General features: G+C 37.7%; 1 protein-coding gene across 2 annotated transcripts in view; it reads right to left on the bottom strand.

Moving 5' to 3' along the window:
- The window catches only part of CSN6 (COP9 signalosome subunit 6), a 256,482-nt gene that overhangs the window by 38,749 nt on the left and 200,685 nt on the right, over window positions 1-17,048 (bottom strand). For both annotated transcript variants that reach the window (XM_090381728.1, XM_090381726.1), the window contains one exon: window positions 16,024-16,217. In XM_090381728.1, coding sequence (XP_090237854.1) covers window positions 16,024-16,217 — 194 coding nt within the window. The remainder of the gene's footprint in view (window positions 1-16,023; window positions 16,218-17,048) is intronic.

The raw sequence follows: 17,048 nt of genomic DNA, 5'->3' as shown, positions 1-17,048 counted from the left end.
TATTAAAAAGAATTAGTGATAGCAGATGGTCTGCAAGGGCAGACGCAATGCTTTATTTACATTCTCTAATGATTCAAATGAAAAACCTTTGACAAAATTAGAAGCAAAAAAGCTGTATGATTTCTTTGAAGATTTTGAAACAACTCTTTTTCTTTTCGTATGGCATTCAATTCTACAGCGATTAAATTCCAAAAATGAAAATCTTCAAAATAAAGATTCAAATTCACAACATGCTATAAATATTTTAAAATCATTGTCATTATATATATCAGACATTCGAGGTAACAATGAATTTTTGGATGCTATAAAAGCTAAAGTTTATGCATTAACTGGCAACAAAGATTATAAATCCGATAGTTAGAAGTCGACAGACAAAATTAAACTTTGATGAAAAAAGAGATTGGGGTGTGCAGTTGACAGGCAAACAAGCATTTGTTGTAAATTGTTTAAATGTTATTTGCAATAAATTTCTAGTAAAAATTAAAGTGTTGAGGCATACCAAAATATTTTAATTTATTTTGCTCTATTTACAAATTTTAAGGGAAACATCACTAAGAGAATATGATAATTGTATTATTAATCTAATAAATACTTTCAGATGATATTGTTGCTAATGCTTTTAAAGAAGAATTAATGCATTTTATACATTTTGCAAAAAACGAAAATTTATCTTCACCTTTTTTAATGTACAAAGCAATTCAAGGACTAATATCAACTTTTCCTAATGTGGACATAATTTTAAAAATATTTTTGTCAATTCCTGTTTCGAACGCATCAGCAGAACGATTGTTCTCTGTGCTTAAAAGAGTTAAGAATTATATTAGAAATTCACTTAAACAAGAAAAATTAAGTAATTTGGCAATAATTTGTATTGAGAATGATATTACAAACAGGATTGATTATAATGAACTGATATACAATTTCTCAGCACAAAAAAGCAAAAAATCCATATAAAGTAGTATAAAAATACTTATTAGTTTAAGTGTATGTATTATTTCTGAATTATTCTTCTGGATTAGATATTTTTCTTATATCATATATGTTTTGTTGTCACAATAAAATGAAATTGAAAATGATCTTTATTAGTTTTTTCTTTATATGGGGCCCCCAAATTCCATTTTGCCTTGGGCCCCATTAGGGTATAACGTGCCCCTGAGTAAGCAAACCATTAGACATAATTATGAGAGCATCCTTCGATCCAGGGGAGGTCCCTATGGACTAGAGAAGTGTGAATGTATCCCCAATTCATACAGGGGAAACAAAAGGCAACATGAGTAATTACAGACTTTTTAACTTAACGTCTTTAACTTAACGTCCAGGAAAAATAATGGAATCAGTCATTATGGAAGTAATACAGGACCATTTGAACAGATATGCAATTATACTGCAATCACAGCATGGATTTGTCAAAGAGCGGTCTTGTTTACCCAATCTGATAGGTTATTATGATACATGACGAAGGAACTGGATGCAAAAAATAATTTTGACATCATATATTTCGATCCCAGGAAGGTTTTTGATACTGTTGCATATAAAAGACTGCTGTACAAACTGGACCAATGTGGCATTAAGGGCAACTTACTGCAATGATAAAGGGCTGGTTAAGTCGAAGAAGACAGAGAGTGGTTATCAATACTCCCTGCTCTTCGTGGACTATTGCTATTAGTGGAGTTACTCAGTGTTCAGTGCTCGGTCCATTGTTGTTTTCAATATTTATCAATAATACTGATGAAGATATATCAGGCTTAATGTCTAAGTTTGCAGAGGATACAAAAGTTGGAAGGGTGAGCTACTGCAACAAAGTATTGGGTCGATGGGCTAAGAAATAGCAATTGAAGTTTAAAATTGACAAATGCAAGGTACTGCACATGGGTAGCAATAACCCCACAATAACTTATCAACTGTGTTGATAAGTTATTGTGGGGTTATTAACCCTATGCTGCCAGGACAGCTCATGGGGTTTTTTTTAATGATATATACAAACTTTGCTAGCAGGGATAAGGAAGTGATTATCCCTTTGCATAAGGGCATGGTTAGGCTGCATTTTGAGTACTGTATAGAGGTCTAGAAGCTGCACTTTAGGAAGGATATAAATCTGATTGAACGTGTGCAGAGAAGGGCAATCAGATTGGTGAAGGGAACAAAAGGGGGCTCTTACCTAGAAAGGCTTCAGTTCTGCAAATTGCAGCATCTCAAGGCGTAGGCACCTGCGGGAAGATTAAGGTGCTTAAAGTCTTGAATGGATTGAGTAAGCTGAATGTTAATGGTATTCTTTCAATTGCTGAGACTACACACATGGGGGGGGGGCATGCATAAAATCAAGTTGAGGAAGGATAGTTGCAGAATAGATGTGTGGGAATTTGCCTTCAGCCAGCAGGTGGTTGATCGTTGGAACAGGCTTCCATCAGTTGTTATGGAAGTGAATGGGTTCAATAAATTCAAGGGAGAACTAGACAAATTCTTGGAGGGTAAGGATGGGTGAAGGTTTTTTTTTTTTTTTTTGCTGTTGCTATACAGTGGATTCCGGTTATTTGGGCCACTGGTTAATCGGGGCAGCTGTTTACTTGAGGCAAATCTTAAAAAACAGAAACCAATCGAGAAAATAGCCAGGTTTTCTTCACATAATTGGGACAGCATGCCGTTTAATCAGGGCAGGAGACCGCAGCACTGGAGAATAGCCTACGATTGTCTCCGATGGTACCACATGGTTCGGTCGAAATTCTGGAGGTCACAACCATAAAACAATTAGCAGTCGCCTGTTTATTGGGCTTTTCTGTTAGCGAAATCTATCATAAATGGACAGTAAACTCGATCTTACTGAATTTGCAAGAACACTGACAGCTAGAATTCTGTGGGTTATTATGGTGAAATGTGTATACACTTCCATGAAATCTTCAATCATATAAAAAAAAATAATTTTCAGATCTTCTCTTAATTCCTATTTTTAAAGCTTTGTAACTCGTTACTCCATTCTCACTTGAGCGTATTGTGTTGCTTGCAATTTGTGTGTGCCATGTTCCTTGTTATCTTTTTACTGTTTTAAATTTTAACTCCCACCCACAAATGTCAGTGAACAGAAATCTATTAATTATTCTGATTATCAGGTATATTCTTCCGATTTTCATGTATCATTTAATTTTTTAATTGGTAAGGAAATAAAGGATAAATTTGTGCTTAATATATCTTTGCTTTTATAGCCTGTGGATAATATTCCTTCTATTTTCGCTAATTAGAATCGCTGTTTGATAGAATTAAAATTCAATTCAAACGTGATCACAATGACCGGCGCTTACTGCTCATCATATAGTGAACGGTACTTTATTATGGTGAGTTCGTCATAACGTGATTTGATTGTACACTGAACCAATTGTAGGGGGCGGGGGGGTACATTGTATTTTTAACTATTTACTTCGGATTATTTATTATTTTAACTTCGGATAATTGGGGCAGCCGCTAAATGGGCCAAAATGCACTAGTCCCGATGTGTCCCAAATAACCGGAATGGACTGTATATGCTTTCTTGCATCATTTGCCATTACTACTAACACCACTACTAAAATACATTATTCCGCAAACCTTTTTGAATGTACTATATATATATATATCAGTAGCAAATCATATCTAGGTTACAGTTTGTGCAACCATTGATTTTTTTTTTTTTTAATCAAATGAAGTTGGTATATAATTATAAATTATTTTAATTACTTGGTATTCTGCAACAGGGTGACTATAAAGTCGCTGTGTACATCTATAAATGCTACTATGATTTCTACCATAATTTTTTAAATCACTTTAAAACTTTCATTGAAATCTAATACCTGAAAAAAGAAAAAAATAAGAAAAATATTGTTCAAAAACTTTAAAATTAAATTTTTTAAAATCAATTCTTGTGCACATGTAAACAGACACCCACATGCCTTTGCATGTTTACAAAGACACAAATCAAGTCTGCCTCACTTTTATTGATAATTACATTCATAATGACTTCCTCCACCTCTTATGGGTTGTGTTTCTCTGATTCTCTGTTCCCCCAGAGAATCAGAGAAACACAGGTCCAAATGTTCTTTGCAATTTGTCTGCCTCAGAACATGTCCCAGAGTAGAAGCAGCATAGAAACATTAGCAGTGTGCAGAGTGTCACTTTTCTTGTTGTCTTCATTCACTTGTCCAACAGAATCACAGCAGAGTATTCAATCTCTTTGGGGGGAACAAAATTATGGACCAGATATCTGTATAATTTCTTAAATCGTGCAATGCAGTCTCTACATTTGCATGTGGATTTGCTGTTGACCATATGCAGGTATTCTGGCCATTAAAGTAGATGAACGAAACTGTATTTCATCACTGAAAAAAACTAACATCCAAAATATCATCTATTATCAGGTGTTTTGTTGTTGTTATTATCTATAGTGCATTACCATCTAAGGCCATGTCACACTAGGTGTATTATGTTTGTACAAGTATGTTCACATGTCGTTTTGATGTTGTGCAGGCTAAAAACTCTATTCCCTTCCTGAGATCAGCTATCTATAGCTCCAATTGAAGAGGCTTTTAAGATTTTCATACTTTCTCTGGGATTAGCATTAGCATTAGTAGAGGCATTTGATGCAAGAAAGCAAGCTTATGCAGTATCAGCCAAAAAAAAAAAAAAAACCCACTTCCACTTCACCCCTCTGTTCGTTCCAAATACCTGTCCAGCTGAGCCTTAAACTTATTTAGGCTATCAACCTCCACCACAAGGGATGGAAGTCTGTTCCTCCAACCAACCACCCGCTGGCTAAAGGCAAATTTCCTCACGTCTATCCTACATCTGTCTTTCCTCAATTTGAATTTATGCCCTCTCAGGTGATTTTTCTGAGCTAGAGGAAGAATCCCATCAGCATTGAGCATGCTTAAACCATTCAAGGCTTTATACACCTCTATCAGATCACCTCGCTGGTGCCTAGTCTCCAGACACTGTAATTTGCAAAACTTAAGCCTTTCTTCATAAGAGCACCCCTTTGTTCCATTCACTAATCTTGTTGCCCTTCTCTGTACTCGTTCCAGCAGCTCTACATCCTTCTTGAAATGAGGCCTCCAGACCTGTATACAGTACTCTAGGTGTGGCCTGACCATTGCCTTATACAATGGAATAATCACCTCCTTGGATATTGATATACAGGAATTTTTCCCTGCTGGAAAAATTCCTGTATATCATTGACAATACTCCATGAGCTACTCTTGCAGCCCGTCTGCACTGCTCTGAGAACTTCATATCTGCCTGCACAACCACGCCCAAGTCCCTTTCATTCTCTACCACTGTCAGTGTAGTACCACAGAGTTGATACGTTGCTCTGGGGTTGCTGTTTCCCATGTGTAGTACTTTACATTTGTCAATGTTAAACTTCATTTGCCACCTCTCAGCCCATCTGCTCAACCTTTCCAGATCCTGTTGCAGCAGCATAGTGTCAGTAGTGTCCTTGACAACCCTGCCAACCTTTGTATCATCTGCAAACTTGGACATTAAGCTTGATATACCATCATCAATATCATTTATAAATACAGAAAACAATAATGGACACAACACTGAGCCCTGAGGGACTCCACTAATAACATTAGTCCACGATGAGCAGTGTCCATTGATTACCACTCTCTGTCTTCTCCCCCTCAACCACCCCTTTATCCATAGCAGCATTTTGCCTCCAATGTCACACTGCTCAAATTTGTGTAGCAGTCTTCCATGTGCAACAGTATCAAAAGCCTTTCTAAGATCGAAGTATATAATATCAAAGTTATTCCCTGCATCCAGTTCTTTTGTGACTGCATCATAATATCCAATCAAGTTGGTCAGGCAAGACTTCCCCTTAACAAAACCATGCTGTGTCTGAGCTATAACTGAAGTCTTGTCTAAATGATCCTGCAGTGCTTCTTTAACCAGTGCCTCCATTAATTTTCCTGGAAAAGAAGTTAAGCTCACAGGTCTATAATTACTTGTGTCAGCCTTTGATCCTCCTTTGTATATTGGGGTCACATTTGCACATTTCCAGTCTATGGGTACCTCCCCTGAGTCCAAGGAAGCTCTCATAATTATGGCTAAGGGTTTGCTTACTTCCTTTGCTGCCTCCTTTAATATAACTGGATAGATCCCATCCACCCCGGGTGCCTTTCTTGTGTTTATCTTCAACAGTTTCTCCTCCACTTCACTCCCAGTTATTTCAAGATTCTGTAGCTTACTGCTAGAGTTGAATACACCTCTGGCATTCCCCTTGCTGAATAACTCCTCATGCGCGAATGTCGATGCAAAATATTCATTTAGTTTGTTAGCTACCTGAGCAGGATCATCAACAGTTGACCCATCAATATCAAGTGGACCAATCTGATTCATCCCCTTCCTTCTAGAGTTAACATAAGTAAAGAACTCTTTGCTGTTTTTCTTTGCATCCCTTGCCAAGGATTTCTCGTAATCTGCCTTTGCCTGCCTAACCTCCTTTGTAACTTGGTTGCATATCAACTTGTATCTATCATAGGCTTCTGTGTCATGTGTTAATTTGTAAGTATCCCATGCATTTTTCTTCTCTGCCATATGCCTCATTAGTTCATCTGACATCCATTTTGGCCTAAACCTTGAACAATATTTCTTAGTTGATATGTAAAGCCTAGTAGCTTCCAAGATAAGTTCTTTGAATGCTTCCCATTTTGAATTTGCTGTTGGTAACATCATCAGTTGGTCCCACTGTATAGAATTTAAATACTGTCTCAGTCCATCGTAGTCGCCTTTACGGAAGCAATAACCCTTCCCTTTACCCCTAATGGTAGTTACCTCTTTGAGTAAATCCCACTTCAGCACACTGTGATCACTGCCACCTAGTGGTTCGTTTATCTGCAGATTCTTAATGCATGAAGAATCACTGCTGATAATCAAATCAAGAGTATTACTCCCTCTAGTTGCCTCCCGAACATGCTGATGTAGAAAACAATCATCCAATAAATCCACAAAAGCCCTGCTAGTGTGTGAGTAACCAGCCCCCAAATTCCAGTCAATATCTGGGAAATTAAAATCTCCCATTATAAGACTCTCTGATTTACTGGCCCACTCTATTATTAAAGTAAATTATTACTGGCCTTATTATACTCATCAGAGTCCTTAGGCCTATAGCACACTCCTACTCTCAATTTTGATCTCCCAATGCTTATGTCACACCAAACTGACACAACACTGCACTGTCCGGCGATGTCGACTGGCTTCACTTTCTTGGATTTTATGTTTTTCTTAACTAATAGCATAACCCCCCCCCTTCCTATCCTGTCTATCCTTTCTGTAGACGTTGTACTCCCCAAATTGCAGTTCTGTATCCCTTATATCTGTGTGACACCACGTCTCTGATATCCCAACAATATCTGCCTTTGATGTTTTGAGCAATACCTCAAATTCATCAAATTTATTTACTAAACTCCTAGCATTGGTGTACACGCAAGTATACCTGCACCTGTTTCTATTCTTAGCTACCCTAACACAACCCATGTGTTTACTTGTACCGCAATGGCTCCCAGCAGTCTCTGAAATACCATGCATCTTGTTTTCCAGGCTTCTGCTCATTCTAATAGAAGCAGTGCAAGAATCTCTTTCACCTCTGCCAGTGGCTACTGTCAATCTATTGGTCTTTGTCTCCCCCCAAGCTAGCAGTTTTCCGACCCACCTAACACTGCCTCGATAGCATCAGCAAATATTCTTGCACCCTTTCTATTTAAGTGTATCCCATCCCTGTAGAAGCAATCTCTCCTGTTAACAAGTACAGTCCAGGCTGAAAAAAATTCTACCCCTTGAGCCTTGCACAATCTTTCCAGGGCCGAATTGATCGACAAGGCTCTCATCATATACTCCCTCCTATCGTGTCTGGGCAGAATTGCAGACATTTTCAAATTCAACCCTAATTCTCGGCTTTTGTTCAACAGTGACCTGTACTTGTTAAGTAATTCTGCCGGTCTCCTACTCTTAATATTATTAGTGCCAACGTGTACAACTATATCACCTTTTGTGCCCTTAAAAGATGATATTCGCTCTACAACGTCATCAACCTTTGCCCCTGGCAGACATACCCTGGTCCTGTTCCACCTATCTTTTTTACAAAGCATGTTCCCCGTTTCCCTGACAATAGAGTCCCCAACAACTACTAGTTCCTTCAGGACCAGCGTATTCTGCCTTGGGGGTTGTCTCTGTGTCACGCGATGCCCAAGTGCAAGCTCTGGCGTTGATGTGGGCAGCTGAGAGCTTGATGGGCCCCTCAATTTAGTTTCTTCGAGGGCATCCACCCTGACCTTCATGCTCTCATATAGGCCCACAAGAACGCCGAGTTGTTGCTTGATATCGATACACTCCTTGCATCCGCACACACAAAGACATCCCCCTTGTCAGTATCATGTCCCGTACCCGATTGCTCTGCAAACATCAAGCAAACAGTGCATTTTATAAGGCTGTGAGTCAGAGGACAACTGCCCCCCTCAGTTCTGCTCTGAGCCACAGCACTTCCATTAGCTTGAGCCTTTTGCTTTGCTGCTCTGGTCTGAGTCATGATTCTATTAATTTATTAATTAATTATAATTATGTTATGTTATTAATTATGTTAAATATAATTAATTATATTCCGTTTGTAATCTAAGTCGTTATATGTATTTATTTAAACGTACAATTTAACTGCTAACGAAGTTCAACTAACGCTATCTAGTACGGTATATAACTATCGTATCACAATGGCGGGAAAATTACGAACGGTAGCGGAGTTGAAACACGTGGAAACCTTTACCGATACTTTTATGCAATTACAAGGCCGAGTAAAGAATAAATACACCAAAATTAATCAGAAAATCACAAAATAATGTTATACTACTAAATTTAAATCAAAAGTTTTAGAAAAACAATAATTTCAAATCAATAAATAAGAAAAATCCACTTAGTGGCTTTGAACACGACCGTCTCTAGTAGCCTCGTCAGCAGAAATCTCTGCTTTTTTTTTAGTAGTAGTAGTAGTGGTAGTGGTAGTAGTAGTATTAGTAGTAGTAGTGGCATGTGATGCAAGAAAGCAAGTGTGTATGAGCTTATGCAGCATCAGCCAAAAAAAGAAAAAAAAAATCACACCATTCCCTAAAAATGCCCATCCAGTTCCTCCTTAAATTTATTTAACCTATCAACTTCCACAACGACAGATGAAAGTTGGTTCCAGTAATTAACCACCAGCTGTCTAAAGGCAAATTTCTGCACATCTATTCTACATCTGCCTTTTCTTAATTTGAATTTATGCCCCCTTAGGTTTGTAATCTGAACAGGTGGAAGGATCCCATCAGAATTCAGCGTGCTCAACTCACTCAAGGCCTTATACACCTCAATCAGATCACTGCGCAGGTGCCTAGTCTCCAGCCACTGCAATTTGCAGAACTTAAGCTACTCTTGGTTAGAGGATACCTTCATTCCCCTCACCAATCTTGTTGCCCTTCTCTACACACGATCAAGCAAATCTACATCCTTCTTAAAATGAGGCCTCCAGACCTGTACGCAGTACTCAAGGCATGGCCTGACCATTGCCTTATACACAGGGACAATCCCCTCCTTTTCCCTGCTAGCAAAATTCCTATATATCATTGACAAAACCCCATGACCTGCCCTGGCAGCCTGTCTGCATTGCTCATAAAACTTCATATCTGACTGAAAAAAATTACTCCCAGGTCTTTTTCATTTTCTAACACCTTAAGTTTAGTACCACACAGTTGGTATGTTTCTCTGGGGTTACTTCTACCCATATGCAGTACTTTGCATTTGTCAAGGTTGCCACTTCAGTTGTCACTTCTCAGCCCATCTGCCCAAATTTTCTAGATTCTGTTGCAGTAGCACACTGCCATTACTGTCATTAACAACCCTGCCAACCTTTGTATCATCTGCAAACTTTGACACTAACCCTGATATACCTTCATCAATATCATTGATAAATATACATAACAACAGTGGACCCAACAGCGAACCCTGTGGGACTCCACTAATAACATTAGTCTGCAAAGAGCAGCACCCATTGATTACCACCCTCTGTCTTCTCCCACTCAACCATCCTTTTATCCATTGTAGCAACTTACCCTTAATACCATTCTGCTCCAATTTGTACAATAATCTTCCATGCGCAACAGAGTCAAAAGCTTTCCTGAAATCCAAATATATGATATCAAAATTATTTTTTGCATCCAATTCCTTTCTAGCCACATCATAACATCCTATAAAATTTGTCAGACAAGACTTTCCCTTAACAAACCCATGCTATGTCGGAATTATATCTGCAGTCTTGTCTAGATGATCCTGCAATGCATTTTCCACCAGTGACTCCATTATTTTACCCAGAACAGAAGTTAAACTAACTGGTCTGTAATTACTCGTGTCACCCTTCGATCCCCCCTTTGGGAATTCGGGATACATTTGCACATCTCCAGTCCGTGGGAACTTCCCCTGAGTCCAAGGATGCTCTCATAATTATGGCTAAGGGTTTGCTTAGTTGCTTTGCTGCCTCCTTTAATATAACTGGAATGATCCCATTCACCCCAGGTGGCTTTCTTATGTTTAACTTCAACAACTTCTCCTCCACTTTGCTCTCAGTTATACAAAATCATTAAGTATCCTGCTACAATTTGATAACCTTCTGCCATTTTCAAACCTTAATAACTCCTCATGTGTGAATGTAGATGTAAAATACTCATTCAGTTTGTTTGCTATCTGAGCAGGATCATCAACCATCAACGTCAAGTGGACCAATCAGATTCATCCCCTTCCTTTTAGAGTTTATATAAGTAAAGAAATCCTTGCTGTTTTTCTTAGCATCTTTTGCCAAAGATTTCTCGTAATCTGCCTTCACCTGCCTTTGTGACCCGATAATTTATATGCATCCCATGCATTCTCTTCTCTGTCACGAGTCTCATGAGTTCATTTCATAACCATTTAGGCCTAAACCTTGAACAATATTTCTTAATAGGTATGAAACTTTTAGTAGCATCCACGATTAATTCCTTTAATGCTTCCCACTTAGAATTTACTGCTGGTAACATTGTCAGTTGATCCCACTGTACAGAATTTAAAGGCGCCTCCGTAGCCAGGTGGGAAGGACCAGCGGTGCGTAGCACATGCTTCTTGATTAGACCAGGGTTCGAGCCTGTCACCACTGCATATCCCGGAGCAATATGGCCTTAGTTGCTAATGCTCCTAAAAACCAAATAACAATAACAGAATTTAAAAACTGCCTGAGACCACAGTACTCACCTTTATGGAAGCAAAAACCCTTTCCTTTACTCCTGATGGTAATTATATCTTTAAAGTAAATCCCACATCAGTACACTGTGATCACTGCCACCTAGTGGTTCCTTTATTTGCAAATTCTTAATACACGAATGTTCACTGCTGATAACCAGATCAAGAGTATTATCCTCTCTTGTTGCCTGTCGAACATACTGCTGCAGAAAACAATCATCAATAAATCCACAAAAGTCTTACTAGTGTGTGAGTGATCAATCCCCAAGTTCCAGTCAATATCTGGGGTTAAAATCACCATTATAAGACATTCTGATTTACTAGCCCACTCTAGAATTCATACACTCCAAAACAAGTGACGAAATTGCTATAATGTCATCGAACAATGTGTCAGAACCACTCGCAGAAATGCATCTGCTTATTTTGGTCCAATGCTTTGAATTCTTGCACAGCTGTCACTTTGTACAGATTTTTTTTTTTTTTTTAGTGCATCGTGTACCACTGCACAAGATGCACTGAAAGACATCAATATACTAGGATAACCCCCAAACTGATTTGCAAGGGCTGTTTAATACACTTACTTAAACACAATTATGTTCCTCCTGCAATAAGCTTTTGGTCTGCAAGATCTTGCACCAGCAAGAATTGAACTTGTCAAATGGAACTTTGTAATTAAAATGCATTGCACAATTACGATGTGGAGTATCACTATCAGGAAACTGTTTGACAAACTTCTTTTTTTACCAATATATTCACCAACATTATTAAACACTTTTTCTACCATGTTTGTTTTGTTTGTTTGTTTTAATGGGTTTTTTTTTTTGGCACAAGGGTCATCATCATTATCATCATCAGCCATTTTCAATCCACTGCAGGATCAAGGCCTCTCCAGCAACTTTCTAGTTCCTTCTGTTTTGAGCACTGGCCATCCATTTACTACCCACAAACTCATGAATTTCATCTATCCATCTCTGCCTTTGTCTTCCAGGTTTTCTTCTAGCTCCTCTTGGGTACCATTCTGTTATTTTCTTAGTCCATCTGTCATCATGTCTTCGAGCTATGTGTCCTGCCCAAGACCATTTTAGTTCTTTAGTTTTGATAAGAATGTACTTTACTTGAGTTTGCTGCCTAATCCATGTGTTTCTCTTCTTATCTAACAGTCTGATTCCCAATATAATTCGTTCCATTCTTCGCTGCGTAGTTCTCAGCTTCTCTTCCATTCTTTTGGTGAGTGCCAAAGTTTCACTTCCATAAGTCATGGTGGGGAGTATACATTGATTCATTATTTTACGTTTCAGACAAACTGGGATATTGCTCTTCAGTATGTGACTATATTTCCTGAATGCTATCCATCCAAACTTTATTCTTCTCTTGACTTCCAGCCATTTATCATTATTACAGCTCCTTCAATCATTATTTCCCTTTCTGTGGCATACTTGTTCATCATTACTTTTGTTTTAGCAATCCTCATTTAGTCCAAAATCCTTACTAACTGTGCATAACTGATTAAGATTTTCCTCTAATTCTTTGGGATCGTGGCTTATGACCACAATGTCATCTGCGAATCATAAATGGTTTAGGTACTCTCCGTTCACATTGACTCCTTTCTGCAACCAGTCCAATCTTCTGAAAGCTTCCTCAAGGGCAGCAGTAAACAGTTTCGGAGATATTGTGTCTCCTTGTCGAACTCCTTTCTCGATTTGAAATTTCCTACTGTCTTTGTCAAGTCTAATAAAGGAGGTAGCATTCTCATATATTTTCTTCAAAATCATAATATGTGAGGTATCTATGCCGTGTCTTTCCAGTGCCTGAAATATTGCCTTATGCTGTATGGAGTCAAATGCCTTTTCATAATCCACAAATCCCAGGCATAATGGTGTTTTATATTCATTTGCTTTCTCCATTAGCTGTGATATTACATGAAGGTGAGCTATAGTTCAGAATCCTGTCCTAAAGCCAGCTTGCTCTTTCGGTTGATTCTCTTCAAGTATTCTTTCTAATCTGTTAGTAATGAACAAGCTAATTGGTCTATAATTTCCAATTTCTGATTTGTCTACTTTCTTATGCAGCAAAACTATGATTGCATTATTCCACTGATTAGGCGTCACACCTTTTCTAATGCACTTTGTGAAGAGCCTTGCCAGTTTTTGTGTTATGTCTCGTCCTCCCAATTTTAACAACTCTACAGTAACTTCATCTCTCCCCGGGGCTTTCTGATTCTTCATTTCCTTCAATGCATGTTTTACCACATCAGGAAGAATATCAGATATGTCGTATGTGTGGCTAATTTGCAATCCATCTTCCTCACTGCTGCCATCATTCCCTCGCTCCTTGTATAATTCTCTATAGTAGTCTTCTGCTATTTGAATTATGCCTTCTCTGCTGTTTATAGGTACACCATCGCTATTCTTCAGTTTCAGTATCATTTGTTTTTCTGTATTACTGCTCATGGCTGCTGATTTAAATCCTTTGTTTTCCCTTAATGCCTTTTCTACTTTTCTTGTGTTAAATCTTCTTATGTCTTCTCTGAGTCTCTTTCTAATGGCTTTGCATAACTAAGAATATACTCAATTTTTTCCTTGTCAGTGTTTATCTTGCTTTTGATTTTTCTCCTTCGGTTCATCATAACAAGTGTTTCTTGACTAATTTTTTCTTCTTTGGATTTCTTTTTTCCCTATAGGTTTCTTGGGCTTTATCACTTTCAGAATGTTGTAATATTCCTCGTCGATATCTTGGTCCTGAGCAGTCTGCAGAAGCCTGTTCTTAAGTTCCAATACATACTGCTTTTTTTCATCTTCTGTTATCTCAAAGACCTTTGTATTATTTACTCGAGTCAGTTTTTTCCTTTCCTACATCTATATCAAGTGTACGTCTTACTATTCTGTGATCATTTCCAACATTTACCTTATTCAAGACGGTAACATCATTCACAATATTTCTGTTAATGAGGATGAAGTTGATTTCATTAGTTGGTAATCCATTTGGACTCTTCCATGTCCACTTTCTGTTCACCCTTTTCTTGAAAAAGTGTTCTTTACTGACAATCCTTGAGATTCTGCAAATTCCACAAGTCTTTCGCCTCTTTCATTTCTTTCACCAATTCCAAAATTTCTTATAGTTCCCCTTTCTGCGCTGTTTTGTCTTTTTCCAACTTTAGCATTGAAGTCCCCCATAATAATAGTGTAGTGAGTTTTCTGCTCATCTAGAAGACTCGCAATTTCGGTGTACATTTCTTCAACCTCTTCATCATTGTGGCTCAATGTTGGTGCATAAATCATTATAACCTTTAGATTGTACCTCTTAGAAATCTTGAGTATTAGTCTTGACACTCTTGGTGATGTACTTTTGAATTCCAAAATGTTGTTTTTTAAATCTTTATGGACCAGAAAGCCAACTCCACCTTCACTCCTTTCACTGTTTCCATTGGTGTACAGCAGATTTCCACTTGATAAACTTATAAGTGATTCATTTCTTCTTGTTTCAGCCAAACCAATGATATTCCAATTCACATTTTCTAATTCCTTTTCCAGCTCTAATATCCTGTCTTCACCGATGAGTGATCTTACGTTGTAACAGGCCAAGTTCAGTTTCCGTGCATGGCAGCCTGGTCGTACCCAGAGATTCTTAGCACCCTCTGCTTCCACTCTGATCGTCTCGCTGCCATAAGAGGGGGAATGAAAGCTGCTGGGGACTGAGGGCCATTTCTTTTGTCGTGGTGTCATATGCTGGAGGGTTTGGTCTTTTCCTCTTCATGCTGACCAGGCGTCTTGAAGAGAACCACTCTACACGTTCGTTGCCACCTAAGTGACATAACAGGGCTTACCATCGAGAAGGTGTCCATGAGTGGATTTTAGGGAGGCAGGCCAGCCGGACTTCTAAATCTTCTGTAATAGAAAGATATTGGATTGATCAGTGTTTTAGACTGAGTGTCTTATAACACACAGGATACCTGTTCCCCTCTAAACCCCAGCACAAGGGTAAATAAGGCCGAATTGGGCTTTTTTCTACCATAAAACACCTGTACCTCAAATGACAAAACCACAATCAACAGACATGAACCAAATTTAAATAACAATACTGACAAAATGGCAGACAAATCATGGCAGGCAGCAGAAATAGGGGAAAGGAAGTGAATGACAAGAGAGAGATATTTCCTGGCACATATCAAGTTCATTGTGACTTCATGGATACTGCGTAATTGGCTAGAAAGCAATATTATTTACTCCTACACGCAAGTACACAATGCCAATACAGCACACAAATAATGTAATTTTGCAGTCTGATGCTGTTGATATAGCTAGCAGCATTCCAGAATCCAGCTATATGATGTGACCAGAGCCATACAGGTGGTCAGGTTGTAAAAAATTTGCAGTCAGCAGCTAAGTAAATGCTTTGTTAGATTCATTGTGCTCTGTTTTGTCTTCACATGGATGGAAGTACAAATAACATGAGGACTACAGCAGCTTTATGAAAAGTTTAAATTTAAACTTAAAAACATTATCTATAATAACAATTATAGGTAATAATTTTTGAAACCAGAAAGTTTCAAAAATTAAAAGGCAATCTGCAACCACCACTTTCCTATACATTGAGTTGCCATTGCTATGTACATAATATATAAAATAAATGACACACTATACATATAATTTATATCTTTACTATAGCTTTTTTAATAATTATTTCCTTAAGGTGGAGACTTTTTCAGTCTTATTAGTTTTAAAATTTAATTTTTTATCAATTATTATAAACAAGTATATTATTATTACTTACATTATAAAACTCAGCTTTGAATGTACCGGAAGAAAGCACTGGCAGTCGATGACAAAGACTATAAGCTTCTCTTAAAATGTCATGGTTGTGTTGCACTCTACCACCTTGAACAGATCTAATATAATCAAGGATTAAGCGTACTCTACTATGAAGCATTTTTATTGCACTATGCTGAGCCTGTAGATGTTCAGCAACTGAAAAATTTAAATATGGACTGTAAACAGTTAACACAATATGAAAAACATAATAAAAAATTATTTACTAGAATATACTAATTAATGCGGTATTCTCCAAAATTATGTAGTACAGAACCTTCTTTTGCTATAGAACAGAAAGGAGATACTGATGATGTAATAAACAACTAATTATCGGTTCTTAGGAGTACTAAAACACATATTGCAGATTATCCATGCAGGAACCAATGATTAAATTATTTATAATTTGATGATGACTTTGTCATGAAATAAAGTAGGCCCTCGTTATAACACAGTTCGCTTTACGCTGATTTTTACGCTGATTCGCTATAATGCTGTTTTTATACTATCAACCCGTATCTGACTATAACGCTGTCACAAATCACTATAATGCTCTTTTGCCTTGATCAGGTTATCAGCAGTGATCATTCGTGTATTAAGAATTTGCAGATAAAGGAACCACTAGGTGGCAGTGATCACATTGTACTGATGTGGGATTTACTTAAAGATATAATTACCATAAGGGGTAAAGGAAAGGGTTTTTGCTTCCGTAAAGATGAGTACAGCGATCTCAGACAGTTTTTAAATTCTGTACAGTGGGATCAACTGATGATGTTACCAACAGCAAATTGTAAGTGGGAAGCATTTAAAGAATTAATCGTGGAAGCTACTAAACATTTCATACCTATTAAGACATATTGTTCAAGGTTTAGGCCTAAATGGTTATAAAATGAACTAATGAGACTCGTGACAGAGAAGAAAAATGCATGGGATGCATATAAATTATCAAGCAACACAGAAACCTTGGCAGATATAAGCTAGTCTATAATC

Source organism: Mastigoproctus giganteus, chromosome 9 (genome assembly GCF_048544385.1).
Source record: "Mastigoproctus giganteus isolate SK-2022 chromosome 9, ASM4854438v1, whole genome shotgun sequence".
Taxonomy (NCBI): domain Eukaryota; kingdom Metazoa; phylum Arthropoda; class Arachnida; order Uropygi; family Thelyphonidae; genus Mastigoproctus; species Mastigoproctus giganteus.
The sequence above is the reverse complement of the archived record's forward strand: the minus strand, read 5'-3'. Positions and strand labels throughout refer to the sequence as shown.